Source organism: Prunus avium, chromosome 4 (genome assembly GCF_965620075.1).
Source record: "Prunus avium chromosome 4, drPruAviu1.hap1.1, whole genome shotgun sequence".
NCBI classification, from domain to species: Eukaryota; Viridiplantae; Streptophyta; class Magnoliopsida; order Rosales; family Rosaceae; genus Prunus; species Prunus avium.
The window spans coordinates 36,183,961-36,201,725 of NC_142287.1; the positions used below are offsets into that span (position 1 = coordinate 36,183,961).

The 17,765-nt window shown below is 40.2% G+C and overlaps 2 protein-coding genes, 1 non-coding gene and 1 pseudogene across 3 annotated transcripts; 1 reads left to right on the forward strand and 3 right to left on the reverse strand.

Annotated features, from left to right (window-relative positions):
- Window positions 1–9,089: 9,089 nt before the first annotated feature.
- On the reverse strand, window positions 9,090–11,426 carry LOC148295323 (uncharacterized; annotated as a pseudogene).
- Window positions 11,184–11,257, forward strand: TRNAT-AGU (transfer RNA threonine (anticodon AGU)). Its single transcript has one exon. It is a non-coding gene; the product is annotated as a tRNA-Thr (tRNA).
- LOC110748040 (transcription factor MYB15-like) lies at window positions 11,389–12,651 on the reverse strand. Its single transcript, XM_021948081.2, has 3 exons — window positions 12,385–12,651; window positions 12,138–12,267; window positions 11,389–11,971 (listed from the first exon to the last, which is right to left on the reverse strand). The coding sequence occupies exons 1-3, from the start codon at window positions 12,515–12,517 to the stop codon at window positions 11,479–11,481; spliced, it is 756 nt and encodes a 251-aa protein (XP_021803773.2). The 5' UTR covers window positions 12,518–12,651; the 3' UTR covers window positions 11,389–11,478.
- Window positions 12,652–13,895: 1,244 nt separating this feature from the next.
- On the reverse strand, window positions 13,896–16,580 carry LOC110757986 (PLAC8 family protein). Its single transcript, XM_021959758.2, has 5 exons — window positions 16,078–16,580; window positions 15,554–15,617; window positions 15,204–15,368; window positions 14,641–14,706; window positions 13,896–14,512 (listed from the first exon to the last, which is right to left on the reverse strand). Exons 1-5 carry the CDS (start codon window positions 16,353–16,355, stop codon window positions 14,360–14,362), a joined length of 726 nt encoding a protein of 241 aa, XP_021815450.1. The 5' UTR covers window positions 16,356–16,580; the 3' UTR covers window positions 13,896–14,359.
- Window positions 16,581–17,765: the final 1,185 nt, after the last annotated feature.

A 17,765-nucleotide genomic window follows, 5' to 3' on the forward strand; every position in this document is an offset into this window, starting at 1 on the left:
ATCAAGACCAATGGTAAACCGAGTAAAACCCATGTATCCCATCATCAATAACCCTTCCCGGACAGCCACTAACTCCGTGCCCAAAACATCCAAACCAGGTGGACCAAACGATGCGAAACCACAGATAAAGTTTCCGGCGTGGTCACGACAAACTCCCCCCAGACCCCGATCACCTTGCTCACGTCCCACAGCCCCATCACAGTTAAGGAGAAGAGTATTGACCCGTGGTTTCAACCAATGGGCCTGCGGAGAGACGAGGGGGAGCTTGGACCGCTCCTCACAAGATTTAAACACTTCCAGCATTTCCATCGTGTTTTCCACCATATTATCCACCCGTGTAATCTGTTTCCCATGCAAAGAATCATTACGTAGTTTCCACGCACTCCACGCACAACAAGCAAAGCGCTCTAAGTCAGCTTTCGACAGCATTGAAGCCACAGCCTCAAAAGCATCAGCGAAGGTGCCCCCCGCCATATTAATTCGCCGGATGAAATGGGTACACTTCCATAGCTTTTGACTCATTTTACACGACCACAAAGCATGGAAAGCATCTTCAGGATAGTTCCCACACCTTGAGCACACATGAGACGGAAGCACCCTTTTCTTAAATAAATTGACTGCAGTTGGCAGAATTTCAGTACATGCCCGCCACAGCAGCATCTTAATTTTGTTGGGGACAGCTAGCTTCCAAATTCGCTTCCAGAAGCCTTCTTGAGCACTCTGATCCGATCCTCCCACTCCAAAATCATCATCGCACTGCCTTACCGCCACACGATACCCAATTTTAACGGAATATTTCCCGTTCTTTGAGAAAAACCAATATTTGCTGTCACCCAGCTGTGAAACTGATCCCAAAGCGATGCCAGAAATGATATCCCGATCTTCCAAGCTAAAATGTTGCTCTAACAGTGGCAAATTCCAAGAGCCAGAAGCCGTTAGAAGGTCAGAGACCATAGACGTCTGCTCCAGCCCTCTAGTCATCAATGGTTTAAACGTAAAAGGTTTTGGAATCCACTTATCTTGGAGAACACGGATAGAAGCTCCATTGCCCACCCTCCAAAGCAAGCCATCCTCAATAACCTCACGTCCCCACAGAATAGATCTCCATATCAGTGACAGCGAACTCCCCAAACTAGCCTGCATAAAATCATCCTCTGGAAAATATCGGGCTTTAAGCATCTTAGCCACCAGAGAGGTGGGGTTCTCTAAAATTCGCCAAGCCTGTTTTGCGACCATGGCTTTATTAAAAGCTTCAAAGTGTCTGAAACCAAGGCCTCCCAGCCATTTTGGTTTACACAATTTTCTCCAACCCAACCAATGAATTCCTTTCCTACCACTCTTCCCCCACCAGTACCTTGCAATCATAGCAGATAATTCCTGACACAAAGATTTTGGCAGCTGAAATACTCCCATTGTATAAGTAGGTAGTGCCTGACCAACCGCCTTAATTAAGACCTCCTTGCCCGCCGCTGACAGCAACTTCGTATCCCAAGTATTAAGCTTGCGCCACACTTGTTCTCGCACATGATTAAACATCCGGGATTTGCTGCGTTGAGCTAAGGTGGGCAGCCCAAGGTAGCGTTCATGACATGTAACAATCGGCACTCCAAGCATTTCAGCAATCAGTTGCTTCATCACCGGATCAGTGTTGGGGCTAAAACAAACTGCAGACTTATCAAAATTTATTTTCTGACCAGATGCTCTCTCATACATGCTGAGAATTTGAAGCAAATAAGCACAATCAGCAAGATGGGCATTACAAAAAAATATGCTATCATCTGCAAAAAATAAATGAGAAATAGTAGGTGCTCCCTGAGCCACGGAAATGCCACTAATACGCTTGATTCTGAGTGCGTTAGAAAGCAAAGCAGACAGTCCCTCCGCACAAATTAAAAACAGATAAGGAGAGAGAGGATCTCCCTGACGCAGCCCCATTGATGGCACAATCAGTCCCGACGCCACCCCCTGAACTTGAACAGAGTATGTAACAGTGGATATACAATCCATGATTAGCTCTACCCACCTATCGGTAAAGCCCAAACGCTTAAGCATAGCCTCAATAAATGTCCATTCCACCCTGTCGTAAGCTTTAGACATATCCAGCTTTAGTACCATTTTCTTCAGCTTACTCCCACCACGCCGTTTAATAGCATGGATGCTTTCAAAAGCAGCAAGAATGTTGTCCGTAATCAGCCGTGTAGGGACAAACGCGCTTTGAAACTCGGAGATGATAAGCGGCATAATAGGCTTCAACCTGTTAACTATAGTCTTGGAAATCATCTTATAGATTACTGTACACAAACTAATCGGCCGAAACTCCGTAACTTTTACCGGATTGTCAACCTTAGGAATGAGCGTCAAAAGTGTGTGATTAATTGCTTTCACACTGGCACCCCCATTCAATACATTAAGGCAGTACCCTACCACATCATTGCCTACCACCCCCCAATACTTCTGATAAAACAGTGCCGACATACCATCCACTCCTGGAGACTTAGTAGGAAACATTTGACCCAAAGAAGTTTCGATCTCCTCCCTTAAGAAAACTTGGTTGAGGCGCAAATTTTGAGATTGAGTGAGTATCGGTTTGACCACCTCAGTGACTGCCCCTACCTCATGAAGTCCATTTGAAGCAAACAAGCCTTGAAAATAATCACAAAAAACAATGCCAATACTTTCCGTAGATGTACGCCATATCCCCTGATCATCTACAATAGTCTTAATTAGGTTCCGTCGTCCCCGCATTTTTGCATGTTCATGGAAAAATCTAGTATTTTTGTCCCCATATTTCATCCATGAGACCCGCGATCTCTGCCTCCACAACATCTCTTCTCGTTCCAGTAACACATTCATTTCCCTACAAATATCTCTCTGTTGAGCCTCAACTATTGGAGAAGACCTTCTGCTTTGGGTGTCATCTAACTTCCGCTGCAGACTTCGGAGCTTTGTGGGTATTCGGCCTACATGGTCATTATTTCACGTCCGCAGAGGCCCTTGACATGCCTTCAATTTCTCTACGACAGTTCCAGTCTCAGACTCCCAAGCATGCGTAATGACATCTTGGCAACCCTCAACAGTAGTCCACATTTCCTCGAACAAAAACCGCTTATGCGTCCGTGCCCAAGTACTTGGTCTCAAATATGACAACAAAGGGAGATGGTCAGACACCATAGAATTCAGATGATGCGTTGTGACCTCAGGAAAGGTCCTAACAAAGTCACCATTAGCCACCATTCTATCCAGCCGAAGCTTTACATTCCCATCACCTTGCCACCGGTTAGACCATGTAAACTTATACCCCTGAAACCGAATAGTTGTCAAACCACACTCCTCCAAAGCTTCCCGAAAGGCCCTCATTTGTGACATTGGTCGGAAACGGCGACCCAAGTACTCATGAGCCTCAAGTATTTCATTGAAATCCCCACCTACAAGCCATGGCCCTTGAACAGTCCCTGCAATTCGTCGTAGCAAATCCCAAGAGTGCCGTCGTAACCTCGTTTCAGGATTACCATAAAACCCAGTAAAGCGGAAAGTCTCCATATCCACACCCTTTAAAATAGCGTCAATATGCCCTGGAGAAGAAGAAAGAATAGATACTTCCACTCCGTGTTGCCATAACAAAGCTAAACCCCCCGCCCTTCCTTCTCTTCCCACACTGAAGCACCCCATCATACCCAATTGCCGTTGCACACACTCCATCTGGCGCACCGTCTTTTTGGTCTCCGACAAAAAGATGATACGAGGCTTTTTATCTCTGAGAAGGAATCTCAGAGCTCGGAATGTTCGTGGGTTGCCCAGACATTCCAGCATAAGATTGTCATTGCTCGTGATGGGCCCGACCCCCGGGACCCATCACGGGTGTGCGCTTAGCACCAGATGTATTATCAGTCATCACCGGACTCCCCCGAGGCCTGGCACGGCCTCGCTGAAAGCCACGTCGTATACTACCTTTGCATAATGAGGTTGGCGGCCCCAAGATAGCAGAAGCCGCAGTGATATCTTCCCCCAAAACTGTTTTGCCCTTGTCCAAACGCCTTGGAGCAGTATGAAGAATCTGTGAGATATCCTCATCCAGCCGCAGGGGACCCATATCCGACCTCGCAGCCTCAGTGACCCCTTGGTTCAGATGCACCCTACCTTCCCTGTGGCCAACCACATCACCATCGGCCCCTTGTGAGGAGACCGTGACCTCCTTTTCCTTGTGCACTCGACGCCTTTTAAAGACTTGCGCCAAGGGGCAATCCATCCCATTATCCATCTCCATCATTCCTTGCCCATCAAAGGCCTCCTCGAAGGATCGAACCACCCCCGTACGCTTGGACGGCATCGAAGCCGTGTCATCCTTTTGAGGTTCGTCATCAAACAAACCTAGCCGCTGGCCTGTTAACTGATTCTCTGCCCGGATACTATACACATCCTTCATTATCGTTTTCCACCGTCTGTATTGTTCAACTTCAATAGCCCCTGAGGCCTTGACACTGCATGCAGCACCCACGTGGTCCAGTCGCCCACAATATAAACAGAAATACGGGAGCCGCTCATATTCGATTTCATACTGTTTTGCCAGTTCATCTGCCGACAAACGCAGTGTGATACATCGTTTCAGCGGCTCATTGATTTTCAAACCCACCCTGATACGTAGAAAGCTCCCCAAGCAGTCTCCATTTAAGCCACGATCCACCATGTAGAACGTACCCAAAAAATTACCTAGTTTTTCTCCCATGGCCGGGGTCAGAAAAATCGGCGGAATACGGCGCACACGCACCCAAAAACTTTGCGAATCCACCGAAACGGACATAGGATCCACTTCACCATCAGTGCTCGCCAGTAGCAACAACGCCCTATCAAAAGTCCAAGGGGAGCCCCTCATCACCTTCTTCCTATCAAAATCTGTTTTGAAAGAGAACAAGAACCTCTTGGGGTCGTCCAGAGACACCGCAGTGAACTCCTCCCTGGTATGCCAAATCCTCTTCAACGTGCCAAATAAAGCCTCCTTATGAAACGCCTTTGAAGTGAGCAATTTCCCAACAAGCAAGAACCGTTCAGCCTTCAAGTTTCCCAGATCCTCTAACCCGACAACCTCCACTGATTCAGATTCTGAAATTGCCAAGGAAGAGGTGAGACCTAATACTAGTTCATCAACAGCCGCCATCATCCACTCAATGCTTCCTTGTGTAAGCCGAAGGCAACACCCAAACCCCGCTTGAACAAAAGTGCTTCCCTCTGTACGCCGAAGGCAACACCCAAAACCCGCTTGAACAATAGTTCCGCCGTATTCCACACTGTACGTGTGATGAAACAGACATCGTTGAAAGCAGCCGTGAACCACAAGCAATCACTTAGAAACCCTAACCAACCTGTACTGGAGACTGGCGGCACTAAAACCCTAACCTAGGAGGAAGGGACTTTCTGAAAGGGATGCACCCCTATATTTCGTAACTTAAACTTGCTAAACAAAGCATGATGCCGTCCATACTTACTTGTATCACCACAAAATAAAGGCGATTGAATCGTCAAAAATAATAATTATTATTATAAAAATAAAATAAAAAATCTGCCTAGGCTCTAGGCGGTTCTGGGCGTTTTTTTTAATAATATAAAAATAATATTTCTTTAAATTATATTCCTAGTTGAAAACATCTATTTTCTATTTGTATATGTAGAAGAAAAAATATTATTTGTATTTGAATATCTATGACAACATTCACATGTGTTGTTATTTTTTGGTGATGCTTAAATGAACGTTGGTGGTGGTATGTTGGATTGGTTCTTTAAGCTACATGCATCTCATTAATTTTTTTTAGTCCCCATCAGGACCCGTTGGTTTTTTTTTTTGTTGTTGCAAAATTACAAATAATGCTGAAATTATTTTTTCCTTTTTTGCTTAAAATTAAGTGCTAGCAATGATAAAGTACAGCCAAAGATTCCAAAAAAGATAAAAGGATTGAATCTTGTGGGCTTTAAACATTCTTACAAAAACAGAAAAGTTAAAGACATTGTGGGCTGGGCTCAGTCAATGGTGCTGACAAAGAGGAGTGAGAACTTTGAATGCTAAACTCAAGAAGCATAGAATCTGGTTATGGAGTTTTATTAGCTAGCAGCAGCAAAGTAATAATACAAGGATACAGCAGATTGAAGTATAAATTTTTCTAGTAATGATTGAGACTCAGTCTGCCTTTTTCCACACACCATTCTCATCACATGGGATGAAACTGAGTTTAGGACACTTGACTATCTCCAAGTAGGTCAGGCCTGGAAACAATTCTTGCAGTTTCCGCCAATCCATCTGCAACTTTTCCAAGAACTGCGCACCATTTTGACAGCCCGTGACACAGATTTGAGAGGCTTCCACCCCTGATATAGAGCTTCTTTAGGTTATTCAATTCCCATTGCATCTGCCAATCAGGAATCTTAGAACCAGGGAAGTAATGGTGGTTAAGTTTCACCAGAGAGTTTCTCCAAAGGAACAGGAACATGATATCGATAAAGATCGGAGATTTTTTAAAATTCCTTTGAAATTGTCCTCACCATGTTTTCACAACCAAACTAATATCAACCATTTAAGAGGTCAATGGTTTTAATGCAGGCAATGCCACAGTAGTCAATAATTGTAGGTGTCATTTTTGGACGTTCCTTGAGGATCTATCGAGTTGAATACAGATTCATACCACCATCTTCGAAATAGAATTTGTCTAGTCCACTCCAAACAATTTTTTGTTTTTGTAGACCACCTTGATCTTTTGAAGGGTATTTCTCCATGAGCTTTGCATAATCGGGTCCGGGGTCAGGTTTTTTAAACATGGATTCCTTGAAATTATCCAAGCTTCCAAGATACGAAGCGCGTGTGCCCTCAGAATAAAAAAATTCTGCCTAGGCGGCCTAGGCGGGTCTGGGCTGTTTATTTTATTTTATAGATATTTTTTCCTGAATTTAACAAAATCTACCAGATTGATTATAACAAAATCTCTCCTAATCGATTCACCAACACCAGGATGCATAACCTTTACGCCAACTGAAACTATTAATCTGCAGAAACAGATAAATAATTTAAAAGGGTCGCATGTCTGTTTCTCTCGGGTTGAAAACTATTAATCTGCAAAATCTCTCCTAATAAATATTCAGATATATTCGAAGCGTATAGCCGCGCGGCTATAATATTAAAATATTCGAATATATTCAAAGCGTACAGCCGCAACGGCTATATTATTAAAAGACTCAAATATATTCGAAGAGTATAGCCGCGCGGCTATACTATTAAAAGATTCAAATATATTCAAGAGTATAGGCTATACGATTAAAATATTCGATAGTATTCTGTCTTCCTGTAGTCTGTTTGCTTGAACTTTTTGAAAAATAAATTACAGAAATAATTTCAAGCTCAAGTTTGGACTTCCATTGTTTGTGTGTTAGATTGGTTCCTCCCTTGGTTTCGAGGATGGAAATTTTGAATCCGCCAAGTTGGCATTTTATATTGCCGATGAGGATTGCCTATATTTTGTTGATTCAGAGGTATGCATTGACTTGTAAGTTGTGATATGTGATTATGATGCTGGGGCTATTTGACATAGTTTTGTAACTTTCCAGTTTACGCGACAAAGAATTGTGAATTGTTTTCTAACGACCTCCATGTTTTTCTTCATATTTTTGGCTGATTTAACAGTGCTGGGGGACATCAGGGAGAGATTGATTATTTTCAATGCTTTAGTTTGTTACTAGGTATTTTTCTTACTCTTAAATATGCTTCTGCTATTCATTGACACTGTATTTCACTATTTGGTTCTGCCTATATTTTCTTGATATTTCGAACTGGAATATGCACCGCGTTGCCATGATTATTTATGATTAAAGTGAAGCAAAAGAGCGATGTTTCGTGAAGATGTTAGAGAATATTTCAATTTGGTGGAATGTTGTTTGTCTAAGCTTACTCGCATCTTATTATTGGCATCAAGTCAACATGCTGGACCCAGAGAGAAAACAAATGATTTTGCCAAACTTGCAGATAAACAATTGTCTGCCAGTCGTTGCTAATTCCTTTCCCAACATTAGTTCTCATGTAGAGTAGCTGTTGAAATGCTCGAATATATTTAAGAGTATAGCCGCTCGGCTATACTATTAGACTATTCGACTACATTCAAAGAGTATAGCCGCGCGGCTATACTATTAAAAGATTCGACTATATTCAGAGCGGCTATACTCTTAAAAGGGTAGGAAATGACGATTTCAGGCCAACTGCGATTGAGGCCGTGTTGCAAAATCCCCAAATCCCTAACCCCTAAACCCAGCACTCTGTCAGATGAGTAACAAGAGGGGAAATGCACTACTGTGCTCCCAAATCGTCTAAAATTAGGTAAATACTAGCTTCTATACTAGAGGAAAACATTCCCATGCTAATGGAGTTTCAAAATGTTTGACATACATATGTTAAGATTCACATGTTCATGGAGTTTCAAAAATGTTGGATAAATGGTTTGACGTACGCATGTAGTTCGGAATAACATGGTATGCTGTGAGTGCTTGTTCCACAACACCAAAAGCTGCAAGGTCTATAAGTTAGTTAGTCGCATCCTAGTTCCTTCAAGTTCTGATTGATAGATTGCTTCGAGTCACTGTGATATTGGTATCTTACTTAAATCTTTCTGATTAAAACAGCTTTCCCCTGTTTGGTGTAATTCTTTGCTCTTGTATAACTGAGTTGTATTTCAAACTCTAAGTTCTAGTTTCGGAAAGTAGAGGATATATGGTTCCATACTTGAGAAGAAATATATTGCTCCACAAGGTTCTTGAGGGAAACCTACTTAAATCTGTTTTTTATTTTTGTGAAATATATGGGGACACAAATTTTTTATCATAAGAATTCTTTTCCTTTATAGAATCTCTAGTTTTGGTCTGGTGTTTCAGGGCTCTAGTTTTGGCTTACTCTTTGTTTTCTTTTTAAATTAAAATTCTTCATATCCTGTAACCATACATTGCTTGCTTTGGCTATCCTGTGGTAAGTTGTTTTCTCATTCTCTTTCGGGTGATATTCAACTCAAGTACCCTTTTCTGACATGCTATTAAAATATTCGTATTCAAAGCGTATAGCTGGTCGGCTATACTATTAGAATATTCGAAGAGTATAGCCGCGCAGCAATACTATTAAATAATTGAGCATGATCATTTGCTCTGCAATGACCGGCAGTATATGAGAGCAGTTCCACCAATACTTTACTCATTAGCCCCCATTTCTTTTCCTTCAATTCCATAAATTGTTCGGCCAAAATACGTGCATCAAACAGAACGGATTTACTTCTATCCCCTTTGACAATGACAGCAACAGGTTCAACTTCGGTATTCACCTCAAGGATTCTCCGACAGGCCTCTAGTTGTTGTTCATCTCCACCTGATCTTCCTGACCCTAGTTCTCTTCTGCTAAAGAATTTTGTGGCTTCTTCACACGTATCCCGAAATCTTATTTGTCTAAGAGATATAACATATAATCTGACAGGGCCTTACTGAATTTATAGCCATCTCCATTGCTCGGCTGCATGTTATAGCAGAACTCAGTAGCAATGTGCCACAATAGAATGCTCTGATCATAATCATCTTCCACAATATATGATTGTAAGGTACTGTGTTCAGTACTATTCCAATCACTATCCTGGAGAACCCAATCACCTCTTGCCGAACATATTTTATTGGCTGTGCTGGACCTATATTTCATTTTATCTCGAAGATCCTTGAGGCTCAAGAGATCGATGATTTTAATGTAGGCAATGCCAGGGTAGTTAAAAATATTAGGAAACTTTTTTTCGCGTTCCTTGAGGGAATAGTCTATCAAGTTGAATATTTTTGCCAAGATTTCGTCAGAGCTGCGATAGTCCAAATCAGAGGATATAAGCATGAAAAGAGCTATTGAATCCAGGCCTAAAGCACCAAAAAGCAGGATATAGGTAATTCCAACATCAAACTTATGGTAATCATGTTTCTCTAGTTTATAGAAGAAATCAAGGGCTATGGAAACCGCAGTGAAGGATATAGCCCGGAAAATGCATCCTCGCGTAGAATGCACCACAACAGCCTTGGTGAAGAGAGCTTCATATACAAAGTTGAGCTCAATTGCAATCAATCTAAAAGCTGCTTCTGCCTTTCTGTCGTAGAAAAATGCACGGCTCTCAAAGCGTTCGTGGAAGCTAAAAATGGGATCTCACAATAAGACCCCTGAAGATTTTATAGAAGTGGTAAGCATGTCGCACCATTGCAATATCATTCTCCATATACCTGGTTCCGCAACATAAGTTACTGCCCTGGATTCTTTGCTGCGTTCTGCTGTCACCTCTGTATGAGTTGGAAGTTTGCCATCTTTTTTTGAGGAGTACTCCTCCATGAGCTTTGCATAATTGTATCCAGGGTCAGGTTTTTGAAGCATGAATTGCTTGAAATTGTCCAAGAATGCAAGATACAAACCGCGTGTGCGCTCAGCGTACTTGATTGAATGAAGACGTAAACCGTAGCTGCTGTACTATTAAATATTTGGAAAACTAGTATAGCCGATCGGCTATACTATTAAACTATTAAACTATTAAATAGTATAGCCGCGCGGCTAGACTATTTAATATTCGAATATATTCAACATGTATAGCCGCTCGGCTATACTGTTAAATATTCGAATATATTTGAAGAGTATCGTCGCTCGGCTATACTAAAAATTTGGATAAGGATCGTTCCCTATTCTAGTCTGCAGTTTTTCTGTACCCATCCGCAATTTGCCCGACCCTCTCTTTTGCCATTAAAGACCTCTTCTCTATAACCTCATTTGCAGGGAACAGGACGAAGCTTGGTGGTAATGTAACAGCCCAAAACTGGTGTTATAAACAACCAGAGAAACCTTAAAAGCCAGGTTATGTAAAGACCCTTGCTCTGTTTTAGAACGTAACCGTGGCGGTTTCGCTGACGCTCTCAAGGTTCAAGTTTTCGTCGGACCTGAGAGTAGACAAAGACGTGGCTCAAGAAAACAAACAAACAAAAAATCTCAAATGGAATTGAATAATGCAAAAAATTCCGTTAGTGGGTTTTAGATTTTAGTTTCAGTCATCAATTCAATCCAGCGGCGAGGATAGGATATGAATGGGCTCTGCAACTCTGCCACCTGCGGCTGCGTTTTGCATACAATTAAATAATTAGAGTTACATGAACTTATCAACAAAGCTTTCATAGCTCAGTTGGTTAGAGCACCCGTTTAGTAAGCGGGAGGTCTTGAGTTCGACTCTCAATGAAAGCAAATATTTTCTTCAGTTTTTTTTTTCCCAATTTTTGAGCCACAAACATTTTGTCCATTTATCCAACAAGGTTTCCTCCATTGTAATTTGTAACCAACCCTAATCTTTATACTATCATTAGAAGGCATTTGATTGAAATTGACATGAAATGGCAAGACATACAATTCCCATTAGTTCCAAAGTTGAAACAAACTCCTAACTATTGGCATTTGATTGAACATTTTCAGATTCCATCTATTTCAGCCTGCATTGATAAATTAATCCAATAATCATAGGAGGCGTCATTGTATGATGAACCAGCAGGGAATATGGGCTCTTGCAGCCAACACTGAGTTGGAGGATTGGATAATGTGAATCCAGGATCTGTAAATATTGCCTCAGAATCCTGCACAATGTGTGACTGTGCCCACAAACTTTGTAGTTCACCAAATGTTTCAGATGCACAAATGTTCTGCTCTGCAATCTGGTCTTTATTATGATCAACATGAACAGGACCAGAGCTTGATGAAGTTGACGTTGTCTCCAAATTTGATGCCTTTGGAGTTTCACCCAGAAGAAAGAGTTCAGTTTCAGAAAACTTCTTCTTCTTGTCATTGAACACTTGTGCTTCTTGTGCTGGTTCAGTCGCCTTGAAGCGTTTTTTCAAGTGGGTGTGCCAGTAATTTTTAATTTCATTATCTGTTCTTCCAGGAAGTGTTGCAGCAATAGCAGACCATCTAGAAAGAAAAGAAAAATGGATGAAACTGCACAAATTGCTTAATCAGAACATGGATTTCCAGTCCGTCCTAAACTGAAACTTGCACGCTTATTCTTTTATCAAGTTTTTAATGCAAATTCATAAGTTTTAACTGGTAGATAGTTGCAGAGCTATACAATACTTACCTATTTCCCATTGTTTCATGCAACTTGAGTATGGCCTCCTCTTCCTCCTTGCTGAAGCTTCCGCGCTTGATATCCGGCCTCAAGTAATTCACCCAACGAAGCCTACAACTTTTCCCAGACCTTGCCAGACCTGAAACGTGGCAGACTATTATCATTGACATCAAAACTTTGAACCCCAAAAACAAACAGAAACTAAGTACCAAAATAAAAGGAAAAGAAACCTCTGAATGGCTTCATAGTTTCATACCAGCAGGTTTTGGCATCTGACTCCAATTCCAAATACCATATCTCTGAATGTAAGCTATCAACTTGTGATCCTCATCAGGGCTCCATGGCCCTTTCTTCACAGCTGCCTTCTCACACTGCTGACTCTTCACCATCTTCTACACCAATCTATCTTTCTATCCCTGAATATCAGTTAGTTTTATGACCACATGTGCCTAGCTACATATGCAAAACATGTCACCAAAGTCCAAATTCTCCAAGAATTTGGAAGCTTTTCAAAGGAGATGAGCAAACAGAAGGGTCCCTTCAATATATCACTTAATATTTGTTTTGATGACATTCATTCAGTTGCTGAATTCTTTTTTATTAGTTTGACTAATACAAGCAAATATTACAAAGTCAATCCTGTCAACTTCCTTCCAAAAGTTAATGCTGTTGCCATCACACCACCATATCCCATTCCTAATATATAATTAATTAAGACTCTGAGAGGAGCATTAATTTATTTGAAAATGGAAAGATGGGTTAAGCTGTTAATTAATTAGTATTATTATTATTAGCCAGAATAAATTAGAAAATAAAATTCATTTAATATTTGCTGAGCATTATATCTTTTCTTTTAGATGGAACAGTGGTCAAAATTGTTCAGCTTAGCTCCTTCTTTAGTCAGCAAGAGCATGCATGTTCATTTTGATATAGCATTTACATGCAATCCTTAGCTTTGAAGTTTCATCGCAATAAAAATTCATTTCATTAAAAGAAAAAAACAGAGTAATATTCTTAATATTTGATGGGTGGTTAGCTCATGCTTTGGGAGGCCTAATTAAATTAAATTAATTATAATTTATAGAGAGGGTTTAAACTAAAATTACAAGTGTGGCGTAGAAAGTAATATACAAAGACAATTGTACAAGATGACAAACAGTACATCAAGTTTGAACTTCATCAGTCTAAAACACGAGGGATCGATTGCTTCTTGCACATGATCAACATACTAAATATAATATAATACGACTATTAGTCTATTATATACTGGTGTAGCTACATCAAATTTAAATTAAATAACCCAGCAGCAATATAATTTTGATTGTTTGATTTAGATTTTGGTGGACATTTGTGGACTAATTTTAAATTTTATTAACAATTATATTCTGACTTTCGTCGAAGTAGAAATCGATGTTTCGAAGAACTTATTAGTAAATGAAAAAATGGGTGTGTAACACATGCTGATATAATTATGAAGTTTCTCAATTTCATTGACTATTTAATCATGTAATTATGCAATGACCACCTTAAAATGGATTGCCATTACATATATTACACTTCTTCGTTTTGCATATTAGAGGTAAATTATTGGTTTGCATACTTGCTCAAAATATCTGAATGAATTTTTAAGCTATGACTAGGCCCAACGTGAGTTTTATTATCCTACGGTCTGTGGGCTTGGCCATTCCTAGTTCATTGTTCCAATCAATTTCATTCTCCCCCAATTATAATTAGTGCCCACCAAAGTATAGTTTAATTTGGTAAATGTTGTGATGAGGAATATATAATCGGCATTTCATTGATCAGCGATAACAATAATGATAACATGTTCTACACCTAAACAACATTACAACAAAACAAATCTAGAGAATGGGGATCCATCTGAGAAACCCCGTAACATGTACAAATACATGGTTATCATCATGCACGTGGACCAATGAAATCTTCCTCATCAAATAATCTTCCAGAGCAGATCACCTTCCATAGCTGAAAACAAAGCAATCACAAAGGTGGAGCAGGAAACTCAAAGCAGCTCTACTTCCCAGTGGCAACCACAGCGAAATCCTGAACGCAAAATGCCGGCATTCCATAACGCATATAACCCTTCCTTGGGGAAGCAATCAAATCGAAAGACAACTTCCAATCATAGCTGTAGCCACTTTCTGGAATGGTAAATGCCCAGCTTATTAAACTCATCAATATTCACAACAACCTGTGCTCTTTTACAAGCTTCAGGGGTCAGGGGATTTGATTGACACAATAGGAGGCGGTTGTAGCTCAAAGATCGACTTTCCCCCTTCTCCAAGGCTACCTATGTATATTGTATCACCCCGACCATGCCAGGTGCCATCTTGGACATTGTTCATCTCCAATGTTCTGGATTCCTGTTCACATTTCAAGAATACTATCTATAAGTTTTCAGGAATAAGAAGCTTAATCAAAATTAAGCCCTATGTCTACTTTTAACTTTTGGCAATTATCTTGTAGGCATAGGTTCCGCAAGGATAATCACCTGACATAATGCACAGCATGGACAGATAAGATGGTAGATGCAATCATCCAAGGAACTATCACTACCCTGAAAATAATAACATTTCCCACAACAATGTTAGTGTAATTCAAGTATAACCATGAAAGATAACCAACAGATCATAAATACCAGGAAGTTACGTAATTAGTAGATTCACATGGAACTATCTTCTTTCCTAAGAATGCATGGATTCACAACATTACACTTGCCAATGGTCAACCATATAGCAATAGCACACTCTCTACAATAATAGAAAATGCAACCCCTCTACCCAACCACTTCCAAATTTTCTCTATTTTTCTATGGCATGTAGCTTTTGCACCGTTGAATAACCATTCGAGTTATAACATTTAAACCTTATAATTGGAATTAAAAGAGAGAGCAACCTTAATGCAGAAGAGTACACGATTAAAAATATGAATGGATAATACGAGGCAAAAACTAATATTAGACAAAGAAAAGAAAACTTCTGATTCACGGTAAAACCAAAAATTATCAGTTAGTAAGGAACCACACACGATGACAGACAAAGAAAGAAAGCTTACCCTGATGTTAAATTTCTTTTTCATCTGTGTTCGGAAGTACCCCAAATATGTTCCTAGTGAAATGGTGAAAGCAACCGCCAAATATATAAAGCAGTGCTTCTTGGTGACAATGAAGGCAATGCAGTTGAGAATGACAAGAACAGCAAGAATCAAATGAAGAGTTCCCTGCAAAATAATATCCCGAAATTCAGAATCTACCTAAAACAGCCTTGATTGTGGTGGGAAAAACAATCTTAGAATCAAAACGAAGTGAAAAGATAGAACATTTTCAATTTCTCACTTCCATAGCTAACATTTTGACTTTTGTGCACTTGACCAAAAGATAAAAAGAAAAGAAAAAGATGATAAACCTGCAAGGAACAAGGACCAAAACCAGCTCGTCTCATGTTCTTCCCAAATCTATAGCACGGGCAACTGCAACATCAAAATATGCGGCGAACATAAGTAAAAGATTAGTCCAACAACGAGTAAACAAGAAATTCCCATTCTGAAGATAAAAATAAAAACGGAATGCCGTCTTCAACAGTCTAGCGACTGAGTTAAACAGCCAATGACAAAACATTGACCGATTCACATTTTTTTGACTACTTTCTATAATTCAACGACAGACAGAAAATATGTATCATCAGAAAAGAAACTGGACAAACAAAAATGATTCGGAAGTAAAAAAGAATAAAGGGCAAATTTTTTTGGCTCCCCAGTTATTCAATTTTTGAACATGAATAAAAAAAAAAATCGCCTTTACACCCAAAATTAAAACTTTTTCCCAGGAAGAAGAATTCCGGGAAACATTTTCCAGGAAGCCAAACAGAATCGCTATGAAAAAAGAAACAAACTATAAATGAAAAAGGAGAAGAGTGAGAGAGGTACGGACCAAAGGGATTCGAGAGCAATACGACGGTCGTCGAGGCAATCAAGGACTTCGCCTTCCCACATCCTGAAGACGCCACCCAAGTCCCCAACGTCTCCATCTTCTTCTCCACCATGAAAGCTCTGCAGCTTGGCCGCCAACTTGCCTTGGGTCTGCAACGCCACCGTTGAGCACAGCACGTCGAAATCGACCACAGACTTCCCATTTCCCTCTAAAAATCTCTCCTTTTCTTCCTCCTCCCCCTTCTTGAGCACCGTCTCTTGCTTCTCCAAATCCCCCATTTCCGAAGCCCCCAAAACCAGAAGAAGCTCTAGGGTTCCCTTCCTCGCTTCGTTTCTCTCTCTTCTCCACCTCCCCTTCTTTTTATGCGTTTTCGCTTTTCTTTATTCAATGAATGTGATTCTGTGAAGAAATAATCAAGTTTTTATTTATTGAACAAATAAAAATATTTAAAATTTTGGGGAGGAGGGGGGGATTTATTATTGTGAATGTGATTTGGGAGAAGGTGGAGAGGATGGTGACGTTTGTCTGTTGAGAGACGGGTGGGGTTTTTGTTGGCGCGTAAGCTAATATTCGTTTATTTTCTTCTTCTTTTTCGCTTTAATTTTCATGTGGGACCCGTGCGTTTTTGTTTGATGAACGGTCCTGCTCTTATCGTGTTAAGAAACAGAGATATTAGGAGGAGATTTAGGAACCAACCACTCAACTTAATCACCAAATTAACGCTCTCTCTGTCTCTCTCTCTTCTTTATTCTTTGATTTGTTTCTGTTTCTTTCCTTTGTGCAAAGTTTATTGGTATTTGTTTGGCAAGCCACCTTCATACCATTTATTTAATATCACCTCCCCTACCCAAACAAACGATACCCACCAACCATCATATTTGTTTTCATTTTACGGTGAAAATAAAGGCGCACATCATTTTTCCTCAAACTCCCACCTTACTCTTCTTTTCTAAGAAAATGTTTTTATCATGACAAAGATAATATCCTATTGAGGGGAGATTAATATACTTTAATCATGCAATAGATTCCAATTATTTCGAGAATGTTAGGATAATAACAAATGCATGATGGTCTTAATTTAGTATTGGTTGAGAGAAACAGAAAACAGAAACTTAATCATGCATCGAAAACAGACAATAGCGGCCGGATCAAATTGGGTTGCCGTTTAATTATTAAAAAACAACATGGGGATAAGGCTGGAATATGGTTCAACATATTGGGATTGAGTTGGGTTGGGTTTGGGTGGACAACACACAACACAACAGTCAGAATATCAAATTGATGGGTTTCGTCATTAGTGGAGATTATAGTTTTTTTTTTTTTTTGGTGAACTGGAGATTATAGTTTTAAGATCACAAGATTAGGATCTATCTTACTTTAATTAAAAAATTAATATAAAACGACAAGGAATGAGTCGAATGAGTGACGATGGTGGGTGGGAAAAGAATCAAGACCGCGTAGCCTCAGGTGCCAATGAGCTGCCCCTAGCCAGCGCCCACCGGAACCTGAGCTGTATCCTACGTTATTTCATGGCTAATCTCCATGATTAATTAACTTGATTGTTTTTAAGAGTTGAAGTAATAATTAGTAATTAAATCAATTAATTAAAATCCTGTTGCATTGTACCATATGATATGATTAAATTAGTGATACATGATAACAGGAGAGATCTCGTGCGTGGGGACCGA